This window comes from Molossus molossus, unplaced genomic scaffold, assembly GCF_014108415.1.
Source record: "Molossus molossus isolate mMolMol1 unplaced genomic scaffold, mMolMol1.p scaffold_m16_p_5, whole genome shotgun sequence".
Classification (NCBI taxonomy): Eukaryota; Metazoa; Chordata; class Mammalia; order Chiroptera; family Molossidae; genus Molossus; species Molossus molossus.
Genome location: NW_023425388.1, coordinates 59,250,071 through 59,266,702, shown reverse-complemented (window position 1 = coordinate 59,266,702; position 16,632 = coordinate 59,250,071). Strand labels below are relative to the sequence as shown.

Below are 16,632 nucleotides of genomic sequence, written 5' to 3'. Positions count from 1 at the left end.
AACGTTATAATGAAATGATGTTTGTTATTCGAGGATCTGCTGTACTCCTGACACCATTCACCATGTATTTGCTGACTGGTTGTTACACCTGAAGTTGTGTGTTGAGATCAATGGTGGACATGTTGAGGGTTTTGTGAACAAAAGCTTTTGCCTCTTTACAAGTCTTTTCCCTATGAAGCTGGGCTTAGGGGAAGCCTGTTCATCGGGCTACATGATATTCTGTGTGTAAGCTCTTCAAAGGCAGATCGTGTGCTTGTTCTCTGTACAGGACTCATCACAGGGCCTTGAAGATGGTGAATGATTTCTAAGTGTGAACTTGTAAGTTTCAGGACGTTTTTTATTTTTATTTTTTTAGCCTCCCCGAGGACATCCTTTGCATTTACCTTCAGATAGAGTGGGAGGGAGAGAGGGAGGAAGAGAGAGAGAGAAACATCGCTGTGAGAGAGACACATAGAGTGTCACACACGACCCCAACCGGGGCCGAGGACAAACCACAACCAAGGCACGTGCCCCTATTGGGAACCAAACCTGGGTCTCTCTGATCTGTGGGCCGACGCTCTAGCCACTGAGCCAAACCGGCCAGGGCTCAGGACATTATTAACTATCAAAGTGTCTTATGCTGCTTGAGGGGAAGGACTGAGAAGAGCTGCAGAATTTGAGGAGTAGGAGACCCCCAGACAGCTGTGAGCAGTGTCTGTGGTGTGGCAAGGGCTGAGGCTTGGCCAGGAGGCTGAACCCCGCGAGGGGAGGGGTGGCGTCTGGTCTGTCACCATTCCCAATGTCTGGCATCGTGTCTGGAATACAGTAGGCATCAGTAAATAACTGAATGGAAAAGTAGACAGTGTCTCAAGGTACTTGGCTAAGAAAGGAAGAGGAAAGGGTTGTTTTCAGGGGATTTGGGGTCAAGGGAAGTTTTTTCTAGGACGGGAGTGATTTGATCATACGGTCAGAGCACATGCGGTGCACAGAGGAAGGAAACTAAAGATACAGGGAAAGGGGGTAACTGAAGAAGGTGTGAGGGACAAGATCAGGAGGACACAGAGGTCCTTTTAAAAAAAATATTTTGTTAATCCTCACCCGAGGATATTTTTTCCATTGATTTTTTAGAGAGAGTGGAAGGGAGGGAAGGGGAGAGAGCGAGCGAGTGAGAGATGTGTGTGAGAGAGACACACATCAATTGACTGCCTCCCACACAACCCTGACTGGGGCCGGATGAACCTGCAACCCAGGTATGTATGTGCCTTTGACGAGGAATCACACCCACTACCCTTTGGTGTGCAGGCTGATGCTCCAACCACTGAGCCACACTGGCCAGGGTGTGCAGAGAGGTCTTGAAAGGAAAACAAAATGCATTTTCCTTGGAGATGGGGAAGATGAGGGGGTAGAAAAGACTCCCACTGAGTCAATCCTGCATTCACGTGAGTCCCTCATGTGGGAGTTCAGTTTTTTTAAAATTTTTAAACCATGTTTTTTTCCATGAAAAATTTCCTTGCAGTCCAGACTTTAAAATGTAGGAGTAAAGGGCTCCATGATTAATTCTGGAAATCCAACTTTATCACCATCATTATTTTTTTATTGTTGAAAGTATTACAGATGTCCCCTTTTTCCCCCCATTGACGCCCTCCTTTCCACTCCCACCCTCCTCCTGCCTTCCCCAGCTCAGTGTCCGTGTCCATGGGTTGTGCATCTATGCATATAAGTTCTTTGGTTTATCTCTTCCCACTCCTCCACCCCTCATCCCGCTGAGGTTTGTCAGTCTCTTCCCTACTCCCATAATTCTGGATCTCTTTTGGTCGACAGCTTATTTTGCCCATTATGTTTCAAAAGTAAGTGAGATCATGTGGTACTTGTCTTTCTTTAACTGGCTTATTTTGCTTAGCATAATACTCTCCAGGACCCTCCATGTCATCTCAAAGAATAAGATATCTCTCTTTCTTACAGCTGCATAGTATTCTGGAGATCCAACTTTAAAGCCATTAATAAATCTCCATCTATTTCATTGAATATAAGATTTAATCTGAGTGGAAACCAATACAAAAGGATGTCAAGAGTAAAGAAGTAAAATCATGAATACTATATTTAGCTCTGTCACTAAGACTTTCAGAGAAGTTATTCATATTCCAGTTACCAGGGAAGGTTTCAGATGACTTATAATGAAAACATAGGCACAAGGAGGATAAAATTTATACAAAGAGAAATATCACAAAGCACCTGCAGGAAGGGAGATCATTGTACTAGGAACTGGAAAGGACAATACCTAAACAAACAAAAGTAGCTGATTTAGAGATGTATAGTCTGACCCATTTATTTACTCCCATCCGTTCCTCCACTCCCCTCCCCCATTCACAAATGAAATTGACTGCCAACACCTGCACAGGCTGGTTTCAGCCCACGAAGAGCCATAGCAGTGAAGAAAGAGGCCATGCTGCGCAGAGGCCTGCAGGCTCTGGAGAAGCGGGGGAGTTGTGCAGTCTGACCATCTGCTACGAATACCACTGGGGCAGAGGAGTACAAAGAGAAGGCCACCTAATCTGAGACGAACCATTCTCCTAAAGAAGTAAAAAGCAGCACAGGGAGCACATGTTCAGTGTTAACTGGACACCCAGTAAGTACTGCAGGAATTCAGGCATCGAGGGCTATAATCGGCTTCTGCAGGGTGCTGGACTTAGGGTAGACCTTGAAGGAAGGCAGGGCTTTGGATAAGAGGACTTGGGTGGGAAGGACACAATTATTGAGGTAGGAATCTGCATGACCAACCGCTACAAGACGAGCACTGCAGAGGGTGTGTGAATAAGACGTATGACTGGGGGCATAGGGTGGTGGCAGATGATTTATTGACCACATATGTACTGTGTTCCAGAAACTATACTATGCAGGCCAGTTCATTATTTTGGATTTAGGACCCATGAAGGTCATTGAGGAGAGAAACACAATCTAAAATGCATTTTAGGAAAAGTCATCTGGTGGATGACTGATCAGCAAGGGAGCAAATGAGAGGCTGAGCGATGATTAGAGGGGTCACTGCAGCAATCCAGGCCTGGGAGTGAGGGTGGGCTAGGGCCTGGATTAAAGTGATGACTAGGCCCTGGCCGGTTTGGCTCAGCGGTTAGAGCGTCGACCTGTGGTCCAGAGAGACCAGGGGTCAGTTCCCGCTAAGGGCATGTACCTCCGTTGCAGTTTGTCCCCGGCCCTGGTTGGTCGTGCGGGTGGTAGCCACTCGATGTGTCCCTTTCACGTCGATGTTTCTCTCTCTCTCTCTCTCTCTCTCTCTCTCTCTCCCTCCCTCCCTCCCTCCCTCCCTCCCTTCCTCCCTCCCACTCTATCTGAACGAAAAATTGAAAAATGTCCTCAGGTGAGGATAAAAAAAATAAAATAAAGTGATGACTAGAAATGGTAGCAAAAAAAAAAGTGAAAGAAGAATCAATAGTATTTGGTGATTGGATACTTGGGGATGAGAAATGTCAAGAAGCACTAAGGTTAAAACTTGGGTGATAGCCCTGGGTGGGTTGGCTCAGCTGTTAGAGCATCGGCCCACGGACCAGAGTCCCGGGAATGGTTCCTGCTAAGGGCATGTACCTCGGTTGTAGTTTGTCCCCGGCCCTGGTTGGGGTCGTGCGGGCGGCGTGTCCCTTTCACATCGATGTTTCTCTCTCTCTCTCTCTCTTCCTCCCTCTCTCCCTCCCGCTCTATCTGAAGATAAATGTAAAAATGTCCTCGGGTGAGGATAAAAATCAATCAATCAATCAATCAATCAATCAAACAAACTTGGGTGATGGAAAGGATATCCTATTAAGTACAACTCTTATTAACCACAAGTAGAAAAATAGTTAAAAGTTTAGTATAGGTTTTTTCCTAGTATGGGTAAATGAGGAATGTCAGATATACTGGATCTGAACCAAGCACAAAACTTTCAGAGAAAGAAAGGAATCCATCATCAAGAGATATCTTTTCCAGTCTTAAATACCACTAGGGAAGTAGACATTTTTGATCAAATAACACAAGATTTAGAAAACCTTTTTGTAGAGATTCACAGTGTGGAACATATGGGACTTTCGTTGTCATTAGCTCTCCCATCTGTGAGGTAAACGAACCTAATTTTAGACATTCTAAAGAAAGATCACATCATTGCTCTGATCTTTTCTTCCACCAGAAAATTCACTATATCTTGTTTCACATGCTAATTGTTTTGCACAGATTTCATATAGTTAAAAAAAAACAACAACATTCCACTGTTGTAAAAATTGTCCAAATTAAATTGGTCATTAACACTTGGTTAGCAAAAGGGATGAAATTATGCTCAATTTGAGTACTTTATTCCTACTTAGGGTAAACACCAGTAATTCCTAAGGTGTAGTCTAGAGCAATTTTAAACGAGTAACCTAATATTTTTTGAAAACACACATGTGAGAAGTCAAATCATATTGTGATAGGAATGGAAAAGACCATCAAGGTCAAGTGTTCTCAGCATGCAAAAAGGTTGAATGGAAATATTAATAATATTTAAGATGCAGAGAGGTTACCACCTATAGCATATTGGTAGTTAATAATGAAAAAAAAACAAACTATACTCTGCTGCTCAAAAAAGATTGTCTTAAAAGATAAAGGCTTCTCGATGGACCATTTTCTAAATTGTAAAGTTATTAGACAATCTCACTTTTAACAAATGGCTGTTTTCATTTGTCGCTCAGACTATTTTCTCCTCATTTACTACTGTCCTAAATTGACCATTATTTCCCTTAGGACACCAGTGGTGAGAATCTGGCACCAGTCACTATTATTCCTGGGAACTTGAAATTTTAAAACTCTTAATTGCTTATTCTTGCAGTCTCCAACTTTAGGAACAAATTTGTTTTGTATACAGGCTCTTGGGACCTATTATTCTGCATTTAAAGTTTGTTTTAGGATGATAGACTCCTGCGCAACTGCTAAAGTGTGTGGATGCTCAAAGTAGAGACAGAGGGGGAGCAGGGTGAGGGCCTGTCATGGCTGTCAGATCAGAAACCCATTTCTGGTTCTGCCTCTTGTTCCTGCAGGATTAGAGTTGCAAAAAAGTACAAAAATCTAGCAGGATAAACTGGAAGCAATCCAAAAGTCCAATTAGTGAATGGATAAAAAAACTGGAATACATTGATAAATAGAATACTACTCAGCAACAAAAAGCAACAAAGTATTGATGCATACAGCAACATGGATGAATCTCGGATGCATTTTGCTAAGTGAAAGAAGATACATCCAAAATGGCAAAAATGATATTCCATTTATATGACATTTTGGGAAAGGCAAAGCTATGGGCACTGAGAAAACATCAGTGGTTGTCAGAAGCTAGGGGTTGACTACAGAGGGGCAAGCATGAGAGAAATTTTTGGATAATGGAATTGTTTTGTATTCTGGATTGTGGGGGTGGTTACATGACTCTATGCATGTGTCAAAATTCATAAAATTGTATACCATGAAGAATTTTACAGTACATAAATTTAAAAATCAAAAAATACAGTAAGAAAGTTAGAACAGTGGCTTCCCTTGGAGTAGGAGCAGTGACTTGGAGAAAGCTGGTGGGTAGTGGTGATGGGGAAGGTGGCATGTCCAGGGTGCATGCTGGTTGTTGTTTTTTGAGCTTCATGCTGGTTGTTACATGGGTTATGTTTGTTCATTAAGGTATATGTACACTTATGATATTAATACATTTTATATATGTATGCTTCAATAAAAAGTAAAAGAAATAGTGGGAGAGAATTCCAGCCTTCAGTTTTCTCTGGTCTCCTTCCCCTAATTCGTCCCGTATGTGTTTTACTACTATTATATAGGTCATAGACAGCCGGAAAAACCATAATGTGAAGCTCTCCCTGGTCAGGTTTGGTATCTGTTCTTTAAAGCCTCCAACAATAATACCAGGTTACCTGACCACCAATTCTGCTCACAATGCTGTTTAACAGACGAGGATTTGGGGATGGAATGAAGAAGCTAACAGTGAAAAGTAAACAAGAAAGTAGTAAATAGTGACTCTGCTAGTCCTAGTCAAATTGAATGAAAGAAAATGTATCTCGCCCTGGCCGGTTTGGTTCAGCGGTTAGAGCGTCGGCCTGCGGTCCTGAGAGACCCGGGTTCGGTTCCCGCTAAGGGCGCAAACCTCGGTTGCAGTTTGTCCCTGGCCCTGGTCGGTTGTGTGGGTGGCTGCCACTCGATGTGTTCCTTTCACGTCGATGTTTCTCTCTCTCTCTCTGTTCCTCTCTCTCCCTCCCACTCTACCTGAACAAAAAATGGAAAAATGTCCTCGGGTGAGGATAAAAAAAAAAGATTCATTCCTTTAAAAAAAAAAAAGAAAGAAAATGTATCTCATCTGGGTCATTTAATCTTTTTAAGGCCGGTTTTTAGACTCACAATAATAAATGTTTTAGAGAATTGCTATGGATTGTTGGGTCTAGCACTGTGCAGAGATGTGAGAATAGCTTATGAAATCATGTCTTCCAGTTCCCCGATGAGTTAGGGTAGGTCAAAGTCATAACATCTCTGACAGAGTATTGATCCTTAGAGGAAGAGATGAGTAAACATGATTATAGGAATGGAAATGTAAATAATTTCTTAACTAGAAGTCTGGCAAAGATTTCTTTATAGATGATGAAAAATGGTGGACCATATTTTTCTCAGTCTTCTGCTGCCAACCATAAATACTACAGAGCAAGAGGAAGAACAGAAGTAATGAGAATCAAGTATCAGATGCTGTGACTGGTGTTTTGCACACCCTAGTTTACTTAACCCTTATAACAATCTTGTAGGGTAGTCATTCAAATCCTATTTAAAATATAGCAAAATGAAAGCTCAGGTTAATTTGTACAAGGGGAGTTGGAACAATGTCAGGTTTCTGATTCCAAAGCAAAAAGGAATGAACTTTTATTAGAGTGTACTATGTGCTAGCTAAGATTTATTTGTAATCATACTGCTTCTCAAAATATGTACACATTACAGAACGGTAAAAAGAAAGAAATGATACAACTTGCCCAAGCTTAGTTACATGACCAGTAAATGGCAGAGCTGGCATTCAAATAGGCTGATTCCATAGCCCAGTCTTCACATTATAATACTCTACTGTCAAAGCCAAGGACAGCTCTATCATGCAATTCTGCAGGGAGATAAATGAAATCTTCAACATTGGACTAAAACACCAGATCATCTAAACTTGGGTCTGAAAAGTAACATTTGTGTTTTTCCTTAATATCTTTTAAATTCAAACACCTCAATAAAACATCTTAAATTTGCTGACATTTACTTTCTTTTAATCAGTAATTCAAACTTTGGATGACACATAATCCACTAAACTCAGTTCACAGTATAGGAGAAAAAGAAACTGTTATGGTAGAAAATCCACTGTTCCAAGAGCCAGGAGTTAAAGGTTCTAATTCTGACTCTGTTCCTGATTTGCAGTGTAACTTTGGTTAAGATACTAGGATCTCTGGACTTATTTTTCATGTGTAAATGAAAAGTTCTCAAGGTTGCACTTTTGCTCAGTGGTTAGAACGTTGGCCCATGGACCAGAATCTTGGGTTCGGTTCCTGATAAGGGCACATACCTTGGTGGCAGTTTTCCCCCGGCCCCGGTTGGGGTCATGTGGGTGGCAACCAGTCAATGTGTCTCTCACATCGATGTTTCTCTCTCTCTCTTCCCCCCCCTCTCCCTCCCACTCTATCTGAAGATAAATGCAAAAATGTCCTCGGGTGAGGATTAAAAAAAAGTACTCAAGGTTGCCTGGCTGATGTGGCTCAGTGGTTGAGCATTGACCCATGCACCAAGAGGCTGCTGGTTCAATTCCCACTCAGGGCACATGCCCAGGTTGTAGGCCCAATCCCCAGTGGGGGGGCATGCAGGAGGCAACCAATTGGTGTTTTCTCTCATCAATGTTTCTATCTCTTTCCCTCTCCATTCCTCTCTCTCTCTCTCTCTAAATCAATAAAGAAAAAAAGTACTCAAGGCAGAGAATTGGGAAGGTAACTGTTTAATACTTTAGAAAACAAATTTTCTTCATAAGTCCCCAAATTGCCATCTTTGGAGTTTAAATACTATGTAGTTTAAAAACAACTATTAACCAGTTGTTCCTCCACAGATACCAAAACCCATGGATGCTCAAGTCCTTTATATAAAATGGAATGAGCTCTGCAAGTTTGCTTTCATATTTTGAAGAGGACTGGTAAGATATGGAATAGGAAAGCAACCAGATGTGTAGTCACATTTAAGAGGCATTTTAATTTTTTTCAACTTAAGGATATTAAGAAGCATATTAAAAATAAGAAATATTTCATAAATCATTCAAATGACATAATTCTCTGTAAATTAGAATAGTGGATACCATTTCATTTTGATTCTCAAGTTCTTTCTTCGTATGTCACTGTGACAGCGCTAGTGTGGAAGTTTCCCAGAAATAGTCAGTTCAGCTGTGATGGGAATGACTTATTTTATCCGTCTGTCCCTACTTACTATGTGACCCTAGGCAAGGACCTTCATCTAGTCTTTATCTGTAAAGGGCCACTAAAATAACATAATTTAAGTCATAGTGCTTTACATAGTAGGGGTTGAAAATAAGGCAGCATAGTATATTAGAAAGAACTTGGGGCAGAGAGACTTGGATACAAATACCAAGCACTGCTATTTACTAGCTAAGTCATCTTGGGCAATGATTTCACTTAAACCTTGTAATGAGGCTACTAACGCTAATCTTTTTATTAATTAAATAAGAATATGCAAAGTGGCTATTGTAGAGTGATACTAAGCAATTAGTATTTTTATTAATTCTACACAATCTAGAAAGCTGCACAAAAGTTAGTACAGTAGACCACTGAAGAACATGAAGGCTAGTTGGGGGGGGGGGCAACCCACGTAGTTGGAAATCTGCATATAACTTTTGACTCCCCCTAAATTTAACTACAGTTGTCCCTTGGTATTGGGGGACCACCCACAGATACCAAAATCCATGGATGCTCAAATCTGTTATATAAATGGCATGGAACAATGCACACAGTCAGCCCTCCGTGTCTGTGGGTCCCCGATCCGTGGCTGACTGAATCTGTGAGTGGGGAACCTGGGGACACGGAGGGCTGACTATATATTTATTGAACAAAACAAAAACAAAAAAAAACACCGCAAAAAAGTGAATCTGGGCAGTTGAAACCCATGTTGTTCAAGGGTTAACTTTTTTTTTGTTACCCTTCACCCGAAGTTATCTTTTCCATTGTGTTTTTCTTTTTCTATTTTTTTTTTTTTTTTTTAGAGAGAGTGGAAGGGAGGGAGGGGAGAGAGGGAGAGAAAGAAAAAGACATCCATGTGAGAGACACATCAATTGGTTGCCTCTCGCACACCCCCCCCACTGGGTTTGGGGATTGAACCCGTAACTCAGGTATATGCCCTTGACTGGAATCGAACCTTGACCTTTTGATGTTTGGTCTGACGTGCTAACCACTGAGCATACCGGCCAGGGCTCAACTGTATTTTCTTGTAAAAAAAAACCAACATTCACCTAATAAGGGTGTCCATAAAGCAATGTAATATATATTTAAACACATAAATGGCATCATTTTATAATCTCATGACATTTTACAATATGTGACCAGTAAATACTTCAAAATGGCTTACGCTGGCATCTTGTCGTAATGTGATTTCTGGGGCTTTTGAATCATTTTACAATAATTTTCTTCTAGTCTGGTGTGCTACCAATCTACTATATTTAGTGTAACCGATATAGTATATATTTTGATGTTAACATACTCAATTCCAAACCTACAGAAGAAATTTTGATTAACTAGCTTGATAGTTCTTGAATTTAGTTTATAAATTATGTGATGCCCCAAACTGTTCCAAGAAAATGGTAGCCTGTAAAATCATTTTTTCTTTCAAAATTCAAGACACATTTAACATATAGATTTTACAATAAAGTTTATTAGCTGTTCTCCTCTTTCTCATATATGGAATGGATAATGTTGATAATTCTTTACAAACCAGTACTCATTTGTTTGAGAAATTGCAATGTGGAGGTTGTCAAAAACATGTATTTAATAAACAATGCCAAAAAAGCAATGGGAAGCTAAATAATATTATTAATATAAAATACCAGAGAAATTGATTACTGAAATCATATCTACCTTTCACTACAATTTCTTGAAATTGCTCACCATTAAGATTTGCACAACTCTAGTGCACTGCAGCCACAAGAGATGAATAGTGTGCAGTCTGAGGGGAAACACTCATTCATGAGGCTTCTGCCTGTTTGCCTATTAATGAAAGGAGAACTGGAAGGAGAGGCAGAGGACCAAATTCAAACCCAATGACAAGAACAACAGTAACAAAAATAAAAACAAACCAACTAGGAACCATTTGAAAACTTTTGTAGAAAAGAGGAGAACATGCCTATACTTTTACTTGTAATCTAATTTCCCTAAAAGTTTCTTTCCATAACCACCATACCCCTGTTTTCAGTTCACATGATTAAGGAAGATAAAATCTAATCAATTAATATTTAATTTAAAAAAACAAACAAAAAGTTAAGAGTAGGTGGCAAAAGAAAAAATATATTTTAAATATATATGCTTGTGTGTGCAACTATGTAAAGAAAATAATTCCCATAGTTACAGAGTTTAGTTAAAGAAAGTTTTATATATATATTTATATATATATATATATTTTTATTATAACAAAATAGGCAGTTATTGTGGGTAAAATATTCATTAAAATCTGACTCCTAAGAATATGTTTAAAGTTTTAGACTATGAGTTGGACTCCTTTTTCATTGTCATGATTACTATATCACCACTATAATGTCTGTTTTATCTGTACTTAAATGTCTATGAAATTTTCTCAACCTTATGTGTAAAAGGTGAGCTCCCTGTAGCACCTAAACATGGCCTCAGTTCAGAAATGTGATGCTCATTATGTATGGACAACTTCTGTAAGATACTATAAATAATGTTGTACAAGTAGGTTAAAAACATTTAAACATTATTATCCCTAGTAGATGTACTGGGGGAAAACGCCCTCAAACAGTAAGACTTGAAGAACTCGTATGAAAAATGAGTATCCCTTGTGAAATTATGAAAGTTAACCCAGACATTAATTTTGAAATTAAAAAACATGTATTTCCTTATTTGTCTATGATGAAGTATTTGTTGAGATAACAGAAATCAACTGAGAAAAGGACTTGAGAGCTAATACATTGGCCAAACCATGCTATTAAAGTTAAGCATGCATTGTTGCTCCAAGTTTACTAAATCATTGATTAAAATCACTTTTCTTTCATTTATATTGAAATTTGAAAAAAATGTATATAAAGCTTTTCTGAAAATCTTTTAAAGTTACTTTCCCTTAAACATTAAGGAATTTTACCACAATTTCCCCATCTTCCCAAATCCTTAATAGCTGGTCAGGCCATTCCATTTTCAGTTCTGAAAAACGGCCACAAACCAATAGTGACATGAAATAATACAGATGCTACAACTTGAAGGAGACACTAGATTGCAAAAACAAGTGCAACTGCAGACCATGATGAGTGGGATAATATTCAACATGGAAGGAGTACTGAAGACAGACTCCAAAGGAAAGGGCAAAGAAATGTCAAAGAAAATGAGATTGTGGAAAAGAGAAACAAAAAAACCACATCAGTCCTCATAACTTTTCTTTTGCTGGAACCCAGATGTACGGACCAGACTGTTCTTCTATGATCTGCTTCACTTGGTTGTAGATGTCTTCCAGCGTATCGCCCTGTACAATAGCTGTAATGAAATCAGAAACCTCCATTGTTTATCTTCATTGTTATAATTATTAGTGAAATAGAAGCCAAATCTTAGAAATAGTTATTGCTTAGTAAAAACTGCTCATTTCATTAATTTTCCTATTTGTAAAATATTAAAAAATTTTATTTTAAGAATTATTCAAAAAGTGGGATTTGGTAATTTTTACTTTGTATTGTGTAGTTGGGAAATACACACTGAAGTATTTAGCGTCAAAAGAGTATCTGGGTTCAATAATAGTCTATATTGTTGAGTCAAGTCTAAGAAATTCGATGGGTGTCTCCAAGTTTAAATGAAAAGCAGAGTGAATATGGAAATAACCAGAGTTGGATTCATTGTGAGAATAGCATCCAAAGAAAAAGAGTGCTAAATATTCAGCCTGATTCTTGCCTTATCACATCCTCTGACATAGGGATGGAAGAATTTATCCACATAAGCAATGAACAGAGAATTTTCTCTTTTCTGTCACAGAAGGAAAGAACTGGACTGGTGTCAATGAGCCAGGAGACAATTTCCTTTATATATATATGTATAAAAAAAGGTTTGGGTTTTGTTTGTTATTGGTTTCTTTTTGGCTCTCTTTGAAAGGCAAATCAATTAAATACAATAATTACAATGGTATATATAATATATATATATATATATATATATATATATATATATATATTTTTTTTTTAAGAGTATCTGTCTGCAATCTACTCCTAAATGTTTCAGAAAAAAATTATAATTGTGGTAAAACGTTAACATTTGGGGAATAAGGGTTAAGAGTATATAAGGATTGTTGGTACTATTCTTACAAATATTCTGTAAGCCTAAAATTATTATATATATAAAAAAAGCACATGGGTCACACCACCATGGCTCTTAATGGTACTTAATGTGAATATAAGCTTACCATTATTCCATTTTTATTTATTTATTTTTTATCCTCACCCGAGGACATTTTTCCATTTTTTTGTTCAGATAGAGTGGGAGGGAGTTGCGGGTTGGAGGGAGTGGGGGGGGGGGGGGAAGCGGGAGGGAGAGAGAGAGGGAGAGGGGGGGGAGAGAGAGAGAGGTGAAAGGGACACATTGAGTGGCTGCCACTCACATGACCCAACCAGGGCCAGGGACAAACTGCAACCGAGGTACGTGCCCTTAGTGGGAACTGAACCTGGGTCTCTCTGGACTGCAGGATGCTCTAACCGCTGAGCCAAACGGGCCAGGGCAGCGGCCTCCCTCCCTCCCTCCCTCCCTCCCTCCTTCCTTTCTTTCTTTCTTTCTTTTTCTCTCTCTTTCTTTTTCATTATTTCAAACAAATAACAATGACAAAAACCTATTTAAAGATACCTAAGGAATAATAATTTAAAGGATAAAGTAAATGAGAGATTATTGGGGAATTGATACCCATTCTTTTCTTTTTCTATTTATTTATATTTTATATGTGTTTTTATTGATTTTTTTTTTATTTTTTATCCTCACCCAAGGATATTTCTCCATTTTTTGTACAGATAGAGTGGGAGGGAGAGAGAGGAAGGGAGAGAGAGAGAGAAACATCGATGTGAAGGGACACATCGAGTGGCTGCCACCCGCACGACAACCAGGGCCGGGGACAAACTGCAACCGAAGTACGTGCCCTTAGCGGGAACCGAACCTGGGTCTCTCCGGACCGCAGGCCGACGCTCTAACCACTGAACCAAATTGGCCAGGGCTGTTTTTATTGATTTTTTAGAGAGAGAGGAAGGGAGAGAGAGAGAGATAGAAATATCAATTTGAGAAACACTGATTGGCTGCCTCCTGTATACCCCCTATTGGGGACGGAGCCAGTAACGTGGGCAAGTGCCCTGATGGGGAATCAAACTGGGACCTCTCAGCTCATGGGAGGATGCGCAATCCACTAAGACACACTGGCCAGGCGATTCTTTTCTTTTTAAACAAATAATATCTTAAAATGGATCAAGATTTATAAAGGATAAAAGTCAGTTTCAGCCCTGGCCAGTTTGGCTCAGCAGTTAGAGTGTCGGCTGGCAGTCCAGAGAGACCCGGGTTCAGTTTCCGCTAAGGGCATGTACTTCGGTTGCAGTCTGTCCCTGGCCCTGGTTGGGTCATGCGGGTGGCGGCCACTTGATGTGTCTCTTTCACATCGATGTTTCTCTCTCTCTCTCTCTCTCTTCCTCCCGCTCTATCTGAATAGAAATGGAAAAATGTCCTCGGGCGAGGATTAAAAAAAAAAAAAAAGTCAGTTTCACAGAAGAAATCAAATCTGCATCTACTTTCCACCAGCCATGTGTGAATTATTCCTGTACATACTGTCTTAATCAATAATCCAAGAAACACTAAATTTCAAGATTCCTCATCGCCACTGCCTAGGTTAGGTGTGTTATCTAAAAATGATAGTATTAATTACTACTGGTAGATGTGGACATAGTTCAAAATCCCTTTTTTTTGTTTTTTTTGCATTTATCTTCAGATAGAGCAGGAGGGAGAGAGAGAAAGAAGAAAGTAAGAGAAACATCGATGTGAGAGAGACACATCGAGTGGTTGCCACCCACACAACTCCAACCGGATCCGGGGACAAACTGCAACCGAGGTACATGCCCCTAGCGGGAACCGAACCTGGGACTCTCTGGTCCACAGGCCAACGCTCCAACTGCTGAGCCAAACCGTCCAGGGCCAAAATCCTTTTCAATGGGTCACTTCACATGACTCCAAAGCAAAATTCTGTCATAAAGGGCACTGACACATATGCCAACCTGTGAAATGCTCAGTAAATTCTTGTTCCAGTTTCATGGCTCTCTCAAACGTCTTTCTGGCTTGTTCCTCTGTTAGACGCTTATTCATTTCCCTATGCAAATAAATTTAGAAATTGGCAGTTACTACATTATAATACTTTCTGAAGAGAGATGACAAAGGAGAGAAGACATAAAATATAAAGTCATGAAAAGCTGAGCTCTGTTAAGACTATGAATGTCATTAAAAATTAGATTCAGTCACTGAATATATATCTTTATACTTGCATTGGCTTAAGGCAGTCAAAAAACTAAGATTTGACAGTTTTGACTTTGATAAAAACTTCATATCAAGATATGACTTAAAGATCTACCTATCAATTCACAGATAATAAAGGGAACACAAACATTAAACAGAATGAGAAGGCAATTAGAAAAATATTGTCTGGGAAACTGCAGAAAAAATGATTTAGTTTCTTCAATAAATAAACATGAAAAAAAGAGATATATTTGAATCAAATTCCAAGTAAGGTCTGTTCATGACAATCTGGAATCCAGAAGTAGAACTGTTGCATCAAATGGCAATTCTATATTTAATTTTCTGAAGAAATGCCATCTATTTTCCATAGCAGCTGTACCATTTTACATTCCTACCAACAGTGCACAGGAGTTCCAATTTTCCACATCTTTGCCAGCACTTGTTTTGTTTGTTTTTTTTACAGTAGCCATCCTCGTACATGTGAAGTGGTATCTCATTGTAGTCTTGATTTGTATTTCCCTGATGAATAGTGATGTTAAGCATCTTTTCAGGTGCTATTATTCATTTGTGTATCTTCTTTGGAGAAATGTTTATTCAAGCACTTTGCCCATTTTTGAATTGGATTGTTTCCCTGTTGAGTTTCAGGAGTTCTCTATATATTCTAAATATTAATTCTTGATCAGATATATGATTTGCAAATATTTTCTCCCATTCTGTGGGCTGCTTTTTTACTTTGTATATTGTGTCTTTTGATACAGAAAAAAGTGTTTAAATATTCATGAAGTATAATTTTTTAAAATACACCCTCACCTGAGGATATGTTTTTATCGATTCTTAGAGAGAGAGAGAGACACACACACACACACACACACACACACACACACACACACACACAATGATCACTTGCCTCTCAAACTTGCCCTGACTGGGGATCAAACCTGCAACCTCCTGATGTATGGAATGACACTCCAATTAACTGACCCACTCGACCAGGGCAAGTCTAATCTTTTTTATTCTTTTGTTACCTGTGTCTTTCAAGTCATAACCAAGAAATCATTGCCAAATTCAAAGTTGTGAAGCTTTTATCCTATGTTTTTCCCCAAGAGTTTTATTGTCTTACATTTAGGTCTTTGGTCCATTTCGAGTTAGTTTTTGTATATGGCTTAGGTAAGGGTCCAACTTCTTTCTTTTGCATGTGGGTTACCAGTTTTCCCAACACTACTGGTTGAAGACTGTTTTCTTCTTCCTTTAAATGGTCTTGCATCCTTGTTAAAAACCAATTGATTATGTATGTGAGGTGTTACTTCTGAGGTCTCTATTCCATTCTACTGGTCTATATGTCTGTCTTTAGGTCCATACCACACTATGATTACTATAGCTTTGTAGTCAATTTTGATATCAGGAAGTGTGAGTCTTCAAGTTTTTTTGTTCTTTTTAAAGACTGTTTTGGCTATTTGGTTATCTCTTGAGAGTCCATATGCATTTTAGTATGGGTTCTTCTACTTCTGCAAAGAGTCATTGGGATTTTGATAGGGACAGCATTGCAATGCATTTGAGGATTGCTTTGAAAAAAAAAATTTTTTTTTTATCCTCACCCGAGGACATTTGTCCATCTTTTGTTCAGATAGAGTGGGAGGGAGAGAGGGAGAGACATCGATGTGAAAGGGATACATCGAGTGGCTGCCACCCGCATGACCAACCAGGGCCAGGGACAAACTGCAACCGCGGTACGCGCCCTTAGTGGGAACCGAACCCGGGTCTCTCGGGACCGCAGGCTGACGCTCCAACCACTGAGCCAAACTGGCCAGGGCTGCTTTGAAAAGCTTTTACATTTTGACAACAATTTAGTCTTCTTTCTAATCCATGCACATGGAATGAGTTTCCATTTATTTATGTCTTC

The 16,632-nt window shown here is 39.3% G+C and overlaps 1 protein-coding gene across 30 annotated transcripts in view; it reads right to left on the bottom strand.

Moving 5' to 3' along the window:
* Positions 1-9,792: 9,792 nt before the first annotated feature.
* Positions 9,793-16,632, bottom strand: part of DLG1 (discs large MAGUK scaffold protein 1) — a 261,892-nt gene continuing 255,052 nt past the window's right edge. For 10 of the 30 annotated variants that reach the window (XM_036243175.1, XM_036243180.1, XM_036243182.1 and 7 more), the window contains 2 exons: positions 14,498-14,589; positions 9,793-11,747 (listed from right to left, as the gene is read on the bottom strand). In XM_036243175.1, coding sequence (XP_036099068.1) covers positions 11,641-11,747; positions 14,498-14,589 — 199 coding nt within the window. In that variant the 3' untranslated portion in view covers positions 9,793-11,640. The remainder of the gene's footprint in view (positions 11,748-14,497; positions 14,590-16,632) is intronic. The other 20 variants (XM_036243167.1, XM_036243166.1, XM_036243169.1 and 17 more) reach the window with 14 other exon arrangements.